Here is a 14,529-nt window from a genome sequence, read left to right on the forward strand (position 1 = left end):
GTCATCATCTGTCTTGGTGCTGTCACTCAGATTTCTTGTGGAATTTGAGCTCGTCTGCAAAGTAGTTTGTTCACAGGGAAACACTGCAATACATATACTAATAACTAACATGACAGACGCATTTGGAAAGTAGTCAACGGGGGATAGGCTCAATTTCTCCAAGAAAATGTGTTGTAGACAAAAAAGAAAGAATTATGCATTTGTATTATCAGTTTTTCAATTTAGGCCTCAGTTTTCGTGCCGGGTCAATTCTGGTCTAAATGTCTTTGGGTCCACGTTCCCTTTCTGGGCGTTCCACCAGACACAGCTGCCGCACCCCCAGCACATCTGGCAATTTGGTAACAGATAGTATACTGCACGCGGCCTAAAAACAGGCAAATCTTAATTTTCACGCTGAAGCAAGTCTCGTTTAGCATGTTTGTGAATTTGATAGATACGTTACCCCTCCATGCCCCCCGGTGCATCTAAAGACAAAATTTTAGACTCGGTAAAGCCAGGTCTAACGAGTGGTTACTTGATTTTCCTGGATTTGATTGAGGCACAGGTAGACAGAGTTGATGCTCCATGGATGTGTGTGGTAAAGGCTAAAGACTTTTTTGGGGGGGGGAAATCCCATGGCTCTTGGGTTGCCTGCGGGATGGGAGTCAAAATAATCTTTAATCACGGGATTGGGACAGGACAGGATCAAGGGAGCTGACGGGAGCAGGATTGTTGCGTACGACGGGGGGGGGGGGGGGGGGGGGGGAACACTTGGACTGATGTGTGTTTTTTTTTTGTTTTTTTTAGATTATTATTATTGTTATTATTATTATTGTTATTATTATTATTATTATTATTATTATTAAGCTGATCTCCAAAATAGGAGCGGAACGGGAGTGGGAGTCATTCTGAATTAACCTCACACATTTTCAAATTTTCAATTAAGACGTGAAAAACAACGGCTTGTTTGCCACTCTCGATAGACTGCAAGAAATTGTGAATATTAAATAAATAAATAAATAAATAAATAAATAAATAAAAGTTAAAAAACTATATAAAAATTGACCTAGATGTCAGCTTGTGAAAAATCTGCAGACACGAAGCACAAAATTACTGGACTGATATTGCCGTAATAGCCAGAGCTGGAATCGGGAGCCAGTTCATCTGGAAGCTAGTTGAACCGTAATTATGGCCACTGGCCAGTCCGAAAATAACCGTGCCTGTAGAGTGAAGCCTTCACTCGTTGTAAAAACTTTTTTGTGCGAGACCAGATGAGAATGTGGTGCACCATCATCACACAGTGCCCAGAGGAGTGAATTTTTCCATGTAGCTGAAGCCTATCACTGCACAGTCAGCAGTGTTTGACACCCTTGCGTTCTACTAAAGAGGAAGTCAGCTGTGAATGGCTAAAGGGCTCAATGAGGAGGCCAACTACTGCCTGATGGGCTGTGAAGGAACACACCTAGTGCTCACACAATAGGTGCAATTACAGTCAGATTTATTTCTTCGACAGGAATTGAAAAATGGGATTTACAGCTATATCCTCTTCCACTCGTTTGGGAAGCACTTTAGGCTGCCAACCAGACCTCGAAGCCCCTCAATACCCTCCTGTTCTATCTGAGCCTTGTCTCTTAGAATGAAGTCATTGATGCTGGCTTCACATAAATCCGTGTTGACTGCAATCCTTCCGGATGCGACGACACAAACACACACACACAAAACACAGGGCAGACACTTATAGTGGGGAGATGATGATTGATAGAGATTGATAGCAGCATGTCCCCTGACCGTATGATGGGGGCGAAATCTAAGAGTGGCACCTGCACTGCCGATTTTCTACTCCCAAGTTGGTGACAGCATGAGTCAAGGCACAGTTGTATTGAGAGGATGGAGGAGGGCAAACATAGTGTTGGTGGGTGAGGAAGTCAATGGGTGATGGGAGGGTCTCATGGTGTCTGATAGTGCTGAAGGGATTTCAGACAGAAAAGGTCCTCTTCATCCCATCCCCCACATGCTCTCCATCCACACCCCACCTTGCAGTGACCTCCCCCCTGTCACCACCCTCTCCTCAAATGTGGACCCAAAAGCTCAATGCCCCCCTTGTCTCTGTCCCCCCAAACCATAAGCAGAGCACAAGAAGCCTTTCACCGCTCTTCTCCCTAACCCAAGAACTACAATCTGCAGCTGCCGCCTTTTCTCACTGGCTGCTAGCATCTTTTGTTTTGGTGTCTGACAATCAAAGCCATCCATTCAGCCATTAAAAAAAATAAATAAATTTTTTAAAAAGTCATAATAGATTAAAACTGTTGCCTAATATACAATCTCCATTAGTGTTTCACAAACTTATCAAGTCAGTTGAGTTTTATTTCTGTTGCTGGTTGTTAGCATTAAATGCTACATGATATTGTACTCCTCAAGCAAACAATTTATCTTTTCACTTTAGCTGCTAGCATGTTTTGTTTTGGTCTGTAACAATTAAACCCATCCATTTAGCTGTCAAAAAAAAGTCATATTAGATTATAACTGTTGCCTAAAATACAAACCTCCACCAGTGTTTCACAAATGTATCAAGAGAATTGATCTTTATTTCTGTAGCTGGTTCATCATCATATTGTACTGATCACGAGACATGTCGTCCAAAATTCTGTCCGCAAAAGTACTACCCAGAAGAATGGAAAAACAATCTTTGGGGGGCCAAAAAATGCTTGTGGCCCCAGTTTGGTCAGTGGTGACTGAGTGCTATCAATCTTGATGTGAAAATGTTCACAAAACCCTAATCGCTACCAAATCCAGATGAAACGTATGTCCTTGAATGAACAGAATATTTTTTATTATTATTGTCTTAAAAATATTCACTTTTTTTATTTGAAAAGGTATCCTAAAGTACAAGTAGCTACACCAACAACTGCAGATGAGAAGTTCGCTGTTGTTGCAAGATGTGGGTCTGAAAATCTTATCAGACCGACAGGATATATAAATATTGGTTTTAAACACTTTGCCGATTAATAAAAACTTTTTATTGAAAAGACAGAATTTTGGATACATTTCTTGCACTGGATAAGGCATTTTGCCCATTTAAAAAAAAAACAAAAACATTTTTATTGCATTATTCATGCCTGAATCCCAAAGTTAGGCTTAGCATCTACAAAAACATTTGTTCACCCGCCCAAAAGTCTCTCTTATCTGCAGATAAATTAGACATCATTCAGCTTTCAGGTTTGTGGTTTCTGTTCAGAGGAGATTTAGTCTGAAAGGCGGGGAACTCCCATGACCTCTTTGTGGATTTTGGGAAAGCGTCCATGTCAGCGTTTTAGAGCGTGCAAGTATGGACAGAGCACAGAAGGAATGTACAGGCTGCCTCAGGCAAGCGTGTACAATGAACTAAAGTCGTCCAAGTAAGCCCGTGTCATGTGTGTCGCCTCTGTCGTGTTTTGCAGGGTCATCTACCTGCAGGTGAGCATGAATGAGGGCATCTCCTACATCACCAGCTCGGTTCACATCACAACTACTGAATGTGTGAGTATATCACGTGTGCATTGTTGACCTGTACTTTAATAAAACTTCACTTTTCCTTTCAAAACTTCTTTTGGATTCCCTCCAGTCCTCTTCCTCTCTTCTTTCTGACGTCTCCTCTGTTGTGTGTCATCAGAGGAGGCTGTGAGTACTGGAATGCACAAGTTTTGCTCTGTTTGACTTTCACTTGGTATAATTGCATCGCCGTCATTGTATGTGTGCGTGTCGTTTGTGCAGTTTGACGGCACCATCGTGCTGATTTCACTACTGGTGGTGTTCTTGCTGTTGGCCCTGCTGCTCATGTGGTGGTTTTGGCCTCTGTGCTGCACTGTGGTAAATTGACACGTCAGCATTTTAGCTTCATTTGCAAACAAACTCTTTTGGGCCCATTACGTTCATGCAATTTTTATTTCTTGGCATTCAGGTCATCAAAGAACCTCCCCCTCCACCTCCCCCAGAACCCGTAAGTATATAATACACTATACTTTAAAATTATTTTGAATTGTGCATTTGATCATGGTCGTACATGTGTAAAAACAGGTTAACCACTGTAATATTAAAAACAAACTATTTTGATTTTAATGACAAATTAGAAATCAACGTCAGCCTTTTTTTTTAATTTTTTTATTTTTATTTTTTTAACAAATCTGAAGGCCGATAAAGCTGGTATCGATCTCTCTGAGTGGCAAATGTTTGCAAACTTAATACATTTAAGGTTTTCATCGGGGTTTGTAAAATGTTGCAAAAGGTTGCAAAGATGTTCACAGACAGTTTTTGCTGGTTGCAAACAGGCTTTCTTCTTATAAAGAAATTTTGAATATACTTTGACAGTTTTTCCACTATTTGCGAGCATCTTTTGAAACCTTTTACAAACTTTACAAGAGATGCTGCTGACACTAGAAATTCCCTGCACTTTTTGTTTTTGTTCAAATTAAAACAAGTGAAAAGTTTAACATTTCAGTTATGTTAAAATTTTGGAAAACTACTGGTATTTACTATAGAAAAGTATTTTTTTGTTCAATTTGTCAAACAAAGCTGTTTATTTTCTGTTTAAATTAGAAGAAAATCATTAAACAAAAAACAAACATGCTTATTATTATTATTAATTTATTTTGTTGCTAAGAATTTTTCTTTTACTGCAAAAAAAAAAAAAACAATCGTCCTCCTTGCGTACTAATAATTAGTATTGGCATCAGCACTGAGAAAAGAAAAAAAAAAACATATCGGTCTATGATTACATCACTTCTGTGTGAAACTTTGTTCCGGTTAGTATCAAAATAAATGCATTTAAACGGCTATTGCAAGCATATTTTGAAATTATTATTTATTTATTTTTTTTAAGGAATCAGACGATGAAGATGGGATGCCCAAGAAGAGGTGGCCCACAGTGGACGCATCTTACTACGGAGGACGAGGAGTGGGAGGCATTAAACGCATGGAGGTACACGCATGCTGGTACACGTGCACACACACGGACACGGTCAGCACTTTTGATGCGTTTCATGCAGGTGCGCTGGGGAGAGAAGGGCTCCACCGAGGAGGGCGCCAAGCTGGACAAACCCAAAAATGCAGTCGTCAAGATGCCCGAGCAGGAATTTGAGCCTTATGAACCCAAGCCTCGCAAACCCAACCGCCGGCCCACCCAGCGGAGGAGGTGGTACACGCCCATTCAGGTTTGTCTTCAAATGATGTGCAAACTCTATGTAAGCAAGTTCAATATTTTAATGAATTATTTATGTGGGCACACTCCCTTCACTTTCCAGGGCAAGCTAGACGCTCTGTGGGCTCTCTTTCGAAGAGGCTACGACCAAGTCTCTCTGATGAGGCCTCAGCCTGGTGACCAGGTGAGTGATGCTTCATTTAGCGTGCGCCAAAAACAAAATGTGCGCACCAGACGTTGGCATTATAGCTATAATTATGGATATTTTGGGGGGTGGGGGGGGGGGGGGGGGGGAGGCGGTAGTGACCACTTAAAGCTCCGTTTCATCACGCTCTCAAAGATAGAAAACATCTGCAGTCACGTTCCAACGTGTCAGTGTACACATGACAGCAGCAGTACATTGCCTGTAAAATGGCCTCTTGATTCCCATCATGTCATCAATGCCGCCGTTGGTGCCAAGCCTCACTTTTTATGGAACATTTCTAAAGCTGTGCCGTACTGTCAACCACCATTGCGGCGGTGACACATCAAACAAAGGTCTAACACAACTAGATAGAGCAAAGCAGCGCCTGTTTTCTAACCTTGGACCCTTGTACTGCACCCCTATAACCCCGAGGACATGTTTTCATCATCATGCTGGTTGCCATGGCGTAACATCTGCAGTTGTCAATGGTGTCATTGTCACTCGCCATTGGAAAATGTGTCAATTTGTCCCCTGTGTCGCATCTCTCTCGCATGTAACAGTTTGCGCCGTCTATAGTCTATAAAAGAAGTCGCCATCAGTGGATTCATCCCCACTTCATAGCTTTTTTTTTTCCTTCCACAATTCATCTTTGTGAGGACAGAGGTTTTTAGAGTCACTTCTAAGAAATGCCCCAACAATGAGCACAAATGCCTTCATGCCCCATTAACTGAGAAAAATGAAACTACTCTTCACATATACACAAAAGGAGGAGGAAGGGGAGGGGATGCACTATTTCAGCAAGTGAGAGCAGGATTCCGCTGAAAGGCGTAGCGGGGATAAAAGACTGCAATGACGTCTCGTCGAAGAGCCGCTGTCGGTCAACCTTTGAGTAGCGACAGATATGGCAGCAAATGCAATAAATGTGTGAAGTCAAAATTTTAAAATGCAAGAAATGCACAAGGATTTACACAGACACATTGCCAAGAGGCCTTGTTAAAACTCATTCACTGCCTTTGACAAGTATACTTGTCAATTGTATTTTTTAGAGCGGGGATAAATGGGGGCTAATCTGATTATGCTCCACAGTAAATGTCAAACTTGCAAACAACTTTACTGATGCCCAACCACCGGTAGATGACATCATTGCCCCATTTTATACGAAATAAACACAGTTTCAGAGTCCTTGGGAGAAATGGCTGTATTTTGGCAAACTTACATTTTTCTACTGTCAATTATAAAAGAACGGGACGAGGCAAAAAGTAGGGAATCTATTCTGTCATTTGGTAGATTCGGTTTATATATAATTATTGAACATAATATCACATGGGTATTGAAAATGTTGAAATTTTCTAAAATGACAGGCAGTGAATGAGTTAAAGGGGAAATCAACCTTGAACATTTCTTGACAACAATATGTTAGATGTGACCTCACTAGTCTAAACACAACATTCTGATTAATATTACATTTTGGAATATGAGTTTTGAAGCAAAATCCAGCCATTTTTATCCATCTCAGGGGTGGCCATTTTGCCACTTGCTGTCCACTGAAGATGACATCAGAGTTATTCAAGGCTCAGCCAATCACAGCTCACCTGTTTTCTGAAGCTGAGCTGTGATTGGTTGTTACCTGAGACCTGACCAACTGTAATGTCATTTTCATTCCACAGTAAGTAACAAAATGGCCGTCTTCTCATACCCCAATATTAGGATTGTGATATGATTATTTTTTTTTCTTCTTCCATTGTACTTTTTAACAAACAAACATTAATTTGCATTACAACAAACAATACCAAATATTATACATAAATATTTTGGTTTTATCATTTTATAGGATTGCAGTAAAATATGAAAGACAAATTGAATTAGAATTAACTTGCTTAACGACAACTTCACAAAATTCTAGCAAACAAATGAGGCGTAAACATACATAAGTAAGTGTAAGTCATAAATCAGATTAGAACAATAATACAAACATCACTTCAAAATTTCACGTTTCAAATTCCCCATACAAATGCCAATGAGTGACATTATACATTGGAAAACCATTTCATGTTGCAAATTTGGGTTATTTTGGGCCACATTGCCACCCACTGTTCAATGCCAATCTACTTGATGGAAACATGGCTTTTTTTAACATCTGGTGAACTAAAAAAAAAAATCACAACAAACCTGGAAAGATTGAGCATTTATTCAAGGGAGTGCTCGTTCGGCTTTCTCCCCGCGTTACTTTTACCTCGCTGCATCTGCAAACGGCCATCAGCGTGCTGCCACTTTCTGCCACACACTGTCTTTACATTTTATGTATCTGTGCTGCATATGTGTGTGTGTGTGGGTGGGGGGGTGCTTGTCACTGTAAGTTGTGTGTCAGCACTGCCGAGTGAGCGTCACACAAACAGATGGGCAGTTTAAAAGGCCAAGAGCCATATTGTGACACAAGAGATTCCCTTCTTTTGTCCCTACAGCTGATGGCACGGATGCTCCGTCACACAGGACAGCAGAGACCAGAGGGTCCCCTGCCATCCTGTCCCCACCCCCCACCCCGACGCTGTCCGTCAGCCAATCACTTTGCTTTAAAGCCTCACTTGGCCCTAATTTCATCCAACACATTTTATCACTCACCTCTTGTAGCGTTTAAGGCTCGACTTTTAATGTCTGCCACACGTCCAAAGCATCCATCCATCGCTTATCCCATTCAGGATAAAGCTGGAGCTTCTCCCAGCTTTTTTTTTTTTTTTTTTTTTTTTACCGCTTGCCACGCCAGTCAGTCCAATTGGTTCGTCTGTGTATGACAAAATGAGAGTTGTTTAAATATCCTCAAATCAAAGTCTTAAATTATTTAATGTTGCATGTTTGTTACCAGAGCAACAAAAAGTTAGCGCTTAATTTGAATACATTTACACAACAAATACAAGCTGACTAGATTTCGATTAGAATTTATTTAGGTACTATTTAAAAAAAAAAAAAAAAAAAATGGATAAGGATTCAGATAATTATTTTGCAATAGTGAATTGTTCCATTGCAGCAGGAGGCAAACATCTCAAGCTGTTAACTGAATCTCCTTTCCACCTGTTGCCTGTTTAAAAGTGATGGAAAATCATGACTGATGGTTTCCTTTGCTGGATTGGTTGATATCCCAAAAGTGTGATTGCCTTATTGCTTTTTTTTTTATTTCCGCAGTGGAGAATCTACAAACATTCATGTTTACATCCTGGCTTTCTGTGAAATATGTCATGTGCTTGGCGATATTGTCATGCTTGATGACGGGCTGAGGTGTCAGGACAGACGTGCGTCTCCCCTCTCATGTTCTTCTTTACTGTATCGGCCACAAATGTAAATGTGCAGCATATTTACTGGATCATATTTGTGAGTTTGTATGTGAAGGGCAGAGTCTTGAGTCCTGGAAAGAGACTATGTGGTGTTGGAAGGAATGCTGGAGGTGTTTTGTTTTTGTTTTTGTTTTTTTAAAAAAGAAGAAGAAGAAAAGAGGTTTGGAGGGGGTTGACAAAGGGGTAAACAAGAGGAAAAATACAAAATAATGATAAAATTAATAATAAATAGTAGGTATATTAGATTATTTTTTAATGAATTATAAATGATCGCCATTATTTTGATCATTTATTTACACGATTCATACACTTCCTCAATCCTCCAAAAGCTATACAGTACTAAATATATTTATTATTAAAATATGATACAATGACTGAACAAATGTTCTGCACATTTTTAGTACTTCTGATATGGTGAATATTCAACTCAAACTCAGCTACAAATCAAACATGATGAGATACAAAACAACGTAACATAAAACAAAAAACAAAACAAAAAAGAGAGAGAAAATGTCAACCCTAAATTTTCTTTAAAAAATATGTTCTATACAGCCTCACTAGTAGTCTAAACATGATAATTTGATTAATATTGTGATTATGGAATATGGGTTAAGCAGCAAAATCCACCCGTTATTATCCATCTCATGGGGCGGCAATTTTGTCACTTGCTGTCGACTGAAAATGACATAACAGTTTTAGGGCTCAGGTAACAACCAATCACGGCTCACCTGTTTTCTTAAGCTGAGCTGCAATAAAAAGTGCGTAACCAGTTGAGATGTGATAAAGGCTGAATGGGAATCTTCTGTCTGGAGATGACACTTTAACAAGTGTCCTCTCAGAATATACCCATTCAACCAAGTTTAGTTAAACTTTTTTTCCCCTTTTGTCTTAGTACTCTCTTTTACAGCCTCCTCTCGAAGCTTCCTGTTTCTGTTTATTCATGAGCCAGAGGGTCCATTCAGGCCATATGTTGTGGCGGCGGCATGCTCACACTCGCACAAACACACACATATTCATGAGCTTGTGTTCTCATTGTGTCCATATGCTCTCACTGGTGTTGTACCGCTGCTCCCAAAGCGGCCCGTTTTCCGCAGTCCGGTGACAAGACCCCGGCGGTCACCCCACCTCTCCTCGAGCAGGCTGACCCCAATCAATTACGCAGCCCCTCACATACAAGCACTGGCACAATGGCGCCCCTCAAGCCACAAAGCTACTGCTGCTCGGGGCATCTAAATGGCCCCTGTGTGACTTTAGGGCCTCTCTGTTTAATAAGGTGTTATAATCAGACCACCAAGGACACAGAGAGCCCCCTCTCTATCCCTCACAACACCACCGACTTTGCAACCAGCCATCAATGAGGACAATAAGAGAAGCGTCCCACTCTTTGCTGCCTTGTAAATCATGATTAGCGCCCTCTGTTAACTATTGTGGGCATATATAGAAATACCCCTTTATGTTGCAAACGCATAAGACATAAAGCACTTTCTGTTTGGTGTCACAGCACAGGAGGGGGAAAGGGGAAGACTGCGTAAGTGTGCGCCTAATTTTGCGAGTTATTGTGGCGCAGGTGTGAAGGGAAGACAGGCGCGCCTCTGTCCGCCCTCAAACAGTCTCGCTTCTGTCAGTACGAGCGGCGACGCAAGTCACTTAAGGCCGTCTTTTGGCTGAGCTGGCGCTCGTTCGCTTAAAGCGGAAGTCAACCTTAAACATTTCTTGACAATAATATGTTATATGTGATCTCACCAGTCTAAACATGACATTCTGATTAATATGACATTTTTGGTATATAAGTTATGAAGCAAAAGCCAGCCGTTTTTAATCCATCTCAGGGGGCAGCCATTTTGCCACTTGCCGTCGACTGAAGATGACATCAATATGAGAGATGACATGTTTCTGAGAGCTCAGGCAACAACCAATCAGAGTTCACCTGTTTTCTGAAGCTGTGCTGTGATTGGTTGTTACCCGAGAGCTGAGCAACATTGTTGTCATCGTCAGTCGACAGCACGTGGCAAAATGGCCGCCCCCCTCAGATGGATAAATACAGCTGTTTAACTCATATTCCACCAACACAATATTTATATATACTAGTGGGGATGCATAAAACATTTTATTGTAAAAAAAAAAAATGTTTTGTGTTGACTTCCCTTTAAAAAAATGCCAAACACGAAAGCCTAAGAGGGACGATGTTTATTGTTTAGTGCCATCTAGTGATGAACCCCACTATTAATTTCAATAATATTAATTAAAAAATATATATATATCACGGCAATGTATATATTTTTTAATATAATCATATTTCTAGTTATCGCTAATTATCTTACATAGGTCGTGCCACACCAACAGGAGGCTGACATGTTTCGCTGTGGATACCTGAAGATGAACTTTGTAAACATAGTAAGCCTCGGCTTGCAGCTAGTGTTGAAACTTGGACCCACAAGGTCGACCGCCGCTTACCTTCCACGACTGAGGTCTGCAGGTGGTCGTCGCTGAGTCCCGAGATTTGTCTTGCTTAGCTCTTGCTAGCTTCTTCTTCTCGCCGCTCATTAGCGGCTCCAGTGAATTGTTGCTAGCCACTCCTGCTAACCGCTCCGGCTAGCTCCTGCTCACCAGGCTGATTGCTCACTCCAAGTTATATTAGGTAAAGGGCTCTTTGCACAAATCCACTACTTCCTGAACTCAATACCACTCCTTCATTTCCTGTCTTTCATGAGTGCACAAGCTGATTAATCCACGTGTGCCTGACCTCGGTAACCATGACTACAATGGCCAGACACACCTGGATTAATCAGTTGCCCAATCAGGAAAGACAGGAAACAAAGGAGTGGTGTTCAGTTCAGGAAGTAGTCGACCTGTAGTCGATTAGTTCACCACTAGATGGCACTAAATTGTAGGGGTGTGAATTGCCTAGTACCTGACGATTCGATTCGTATCACGATTCACAGGTCACGATTCGATTCGATACCGATTAATCCCGATACGAATTTATAAGTCGATTGTTGCGATTTTTTTCATTCAAATTTAGAAAATACTAATCAGTAAGCTTGTAGAGTGTAAGATTTATATGAAAATGTATTATTTATTTATCTGAAATTTCAGTCTTATAGAGGTTGTAATCTGTTTCATGTTTGAACAGCATTAAAATAAAATATTATGGCTTAATGTTCCGTTCATATAACATTCTTCCATGCTCAAGGTGTGAATCCTAAAAACAAAAAAAAACAAAAAAACGATTCTGCCGATTATTGAATCGATTCGAGAATCGCGCGATGTAGTATCGCGATATATCACCGAATCGATTTTTTTTAACACCCCTACTAAATTGTCACTTTTATGTAATTATTATTTGGGCTTGGATCGAAGACCAAAATTGGTTGACACAAAAATGTATGCCTCAAAATTGGGGTGGGGCAATGACCCAAGTAATCGCTGGATAATCAATTGTAAAAAGATTGTTAATGACACTCGTTTACGATTAATGATTCCTCACAATAATTAGGAAACGGAAAATATCTGCGCCACTTTATTGCTATAAATGGGCAAAATGAGTCAACACAAACAATGTGAAAAAAAAAAACTGTTTTATTAAATTCTATGTAATTATCGATACTGATTATTTTTATGACGTACAATATAAATGAATATTTCTGTTGTGTCTCTCCAGGGTCGCTGTATACGCTTCCACAGGGTCAAAGAAAGCGACTCAGCCACCTACACCCGCGCCGCCCACCGCGCAGCCCCCTCACCCCCGTCCTCGCCCCTTCCCACCGCTTCCCTTCCTCCCGCGCCCGCTGAGCAGCGACCCCTGGTCTCCAACTCGGTCCCCCGGACCAAGCCCCCTTCCAGAGGGCCCCGCACCACGCCTCCGTCACGCACACCCCCTCCCGTGGCACGACTCCCTCCCGGGCCACCGCCATCCCGCGCACCCCCAGGACCGCCTCCTTCCAGACCCCCTCCCAGGCTGTGATGATGATGATGATGATGATGATGATGATGATGATGATGAAAGTGGTCCAATTCCTGCAAGCCTGTGGGCTTTGTTGCTGGACAGCAAGAACATACTGAATTTATCCTGGCATGCAAACCATTTTGTTACTTCAGTACTCACATGGTGACTAATAGGAAGAAGACAGCATGTAGAAGTCTTAGGATATTATAGAACGGCGGGGCGGGGTGAGAACCTCTATTGATTCTTCAGTTATGAGTGTACCTAACATGCATGTTTTTGGAATCTGGAAGCGATAGGAACCAAGGACCTCAGAACAGTGAGGCAGATGTGCTAATCACAAGTTAATCAGGGTTTCTGCAGGTATCAGCAAATCTGATTTAATGCTTTTTAGTGCCATTTTTAAGGCAACTGAAAAATAATTTAATGCCCACGTCGTACTGCAAAAACACATACGCACTCACTCATACATACACATAGTTTATATATTAGGGCTGTTAGTCAATTACATTTTTTATTGTAATTAATCACGATTTTAACTGTAAACTCGTGATAAATCGCACATTATCTGTTCAAATTGCACAATCATACATTTTCAAGTTTTTCATATTCTTATTAACACAAAAGTGGACAAATATGATTTCCAAACAAATTTGGTTGCACCTTTTAGTACATTGATAAAGTAATTTTATAGTAATTAAGTTAATTGAAATTAAATATAAATTAAAACAGTTAAAGGAGTGAAGAATTGAATCAGATTTGTGTTGAGGTAATTGTTTGTCACTAGGTGGCATTAGTGTTTTATGTTGGACGTTGGTGACTTTTTCTTTCTTTCAAATTAGAAGCAATTGGTAGTGAGAACATGAAGCAACTTGTGGACTCCAGGCCATTTTTTTCATTCTAAATTATAACTAATCACCAATACATTTTTTTTAAAATTACATTTATTTCTAAATTTAAATTTCTAATGCCTCATAACATTGTGTTTAATACATGAGTTAATGTCATGTAATTAAGGCCTTAATTTGACCAACATTGTAATGCTTTTTAATGACCCGCAGAAACCCTGATAATAAACTGGTCTATTGCATTATTTTTTAGTATGGCCTTTCATAGGAAAAAGGTTGCTCGCCCTTTCTGGAATGTGTAGAAGGTTCTGTCTGAGTAACTTTGCTTTTTGTTTTATTATAGGAGATTTTAATAAAACAATTAAGTGTTGTAATGAATAGTAAATTGAAAGATGTTTTAAATGTAGACTACCCTCTGAGTTGCTGCAAATTTGGCGGACGGTCCTTTCACATTTCCCAAACAGCTCAAATTCTTGTTGCAACTGCAGGGCAGTTTCTACAGATGTATTTATTTTGTCTGAGTTAAAAAATAGGGTTTCTCTTTTTCAGGTAATGGTTTTTTTTTTGTTTTTGTTTTTTTAAATGCAAGCAAGCCCTTCAGACTGACATCAATTTGTGGTCTTGTTACAACTTTAGTACGCTTTTCTCTTCACTTTTACTGACTGAAATGATCCATTTGTATTATTTCTGTATTAACAACTTCAATAAACTAATTTGTTTTTGTTTTTTTTATGAGTAACTGCTTTCATTTAATAAAAGTGATCCATATCTGCATTATTCAGACGCTTCTGCAAAAATTTGCCCGCGAGACGGTTTATGACATTTATTATTTAGTGCTGTAGTGCTTTTCCCGGAATTAAACAAATTGGCTTTTAACTGCTGTCAGGACACTAATAATCCATCCGAGACATTTATGGAGTCACAATGCAAAACATGAGGTTTTGTTTTTAATTATATTGGCGTGTATTCAAAGTCATATTTTAAGTTTAAATTTCAGCAGGGGGGACAACGTTAAAAGTTAAAAGGTAAGCAGAGCTGCTATGTGTTTTGTTGGATGCACATTAGCTTGTGATAAT

At 40.2% G+C, this 14,529-nt stretch overlaps 2 protein-coding genes across 3 annotated transcripts in view; one reads left to right on the forward strand and one right to left on the reverse strand.

Moving 5' to 3' along the window:
* The window catches only part of znf488 (zinc finger protein 488), a 33,444-nt gene extending 22,257 nt beyond the window's left edge, over positions 1–11,187 (reverse strand). Inside the window, exons 1-2 of one of the 2 annotated variants that reach the window (XM_077494497.1) lie at positions 11,117–11,187; positions 7,956–8,115 (exon numbers count right to left, since the gene is read on the reverse strand). The gene's annotated coding sequence lies outside the window, so the exon portion shown is untranslated. The remainder of the gene's footprint in view (positions 1–7,955; positions 8,116–11,116) is intronic. The other variant, XM_077494498.1, reaches the window with a different exon arrangement.
* antxr1d (ANTXR cell adhesion molecule 1d) overlaps positions 1–14,174 on the forward strand; it is a 30,958-nt gene extending 16,784 nt beyond the window's left edge. Inside the window, exons 12-18 of the mRNA XM_077494495.1 lie at positions 3,417–3,495; positions 3,730–3,825; positions 3,917–3,955; positions 4,835–4,933; positions 5,001–5,165; positions 5,256–5,336; positions 12,324–14,174. Of these exons, the coding sequence (XP_077350621.1) occupies positions 3,417–3,495; positions 3,730–3,825; positions 3,917–3,955; positions 4,835–4,933; positions 5,001–5,165; positions 5,256–5,336; positions 12,324–12,626 (862 nt within the window). The 3' untranslated portion in view covers positions 12,627–14,174. The remainder of the gene's footprint in view (positions 1–3,416; positions 3,496–3,729; positions 3,826–3,916; positions 3,956–4,834; positions 4,934–5,000; positions 5,166–5,255; positions 5,337–12,323) is intronic.
* The last annotated feature ends 355 nt before the right edge of the window (positions 14,175–14,529 follow it).

This window comes from Festucalex cinctus, chromosome 14, assembly GCF_051991245.1.
Source record: "Festucalex cinctus isolate MCC-2025b chromosome 14, RoL_Fcin_1.0, whole genome shotgun sequence".
Taxonomy (NCBI): Eukaryota; Metazoa; Chordata; class Actinopteri; order Syngnathiformes; family Syngnathidae; genus Festucalex; species Festucalex cinctus.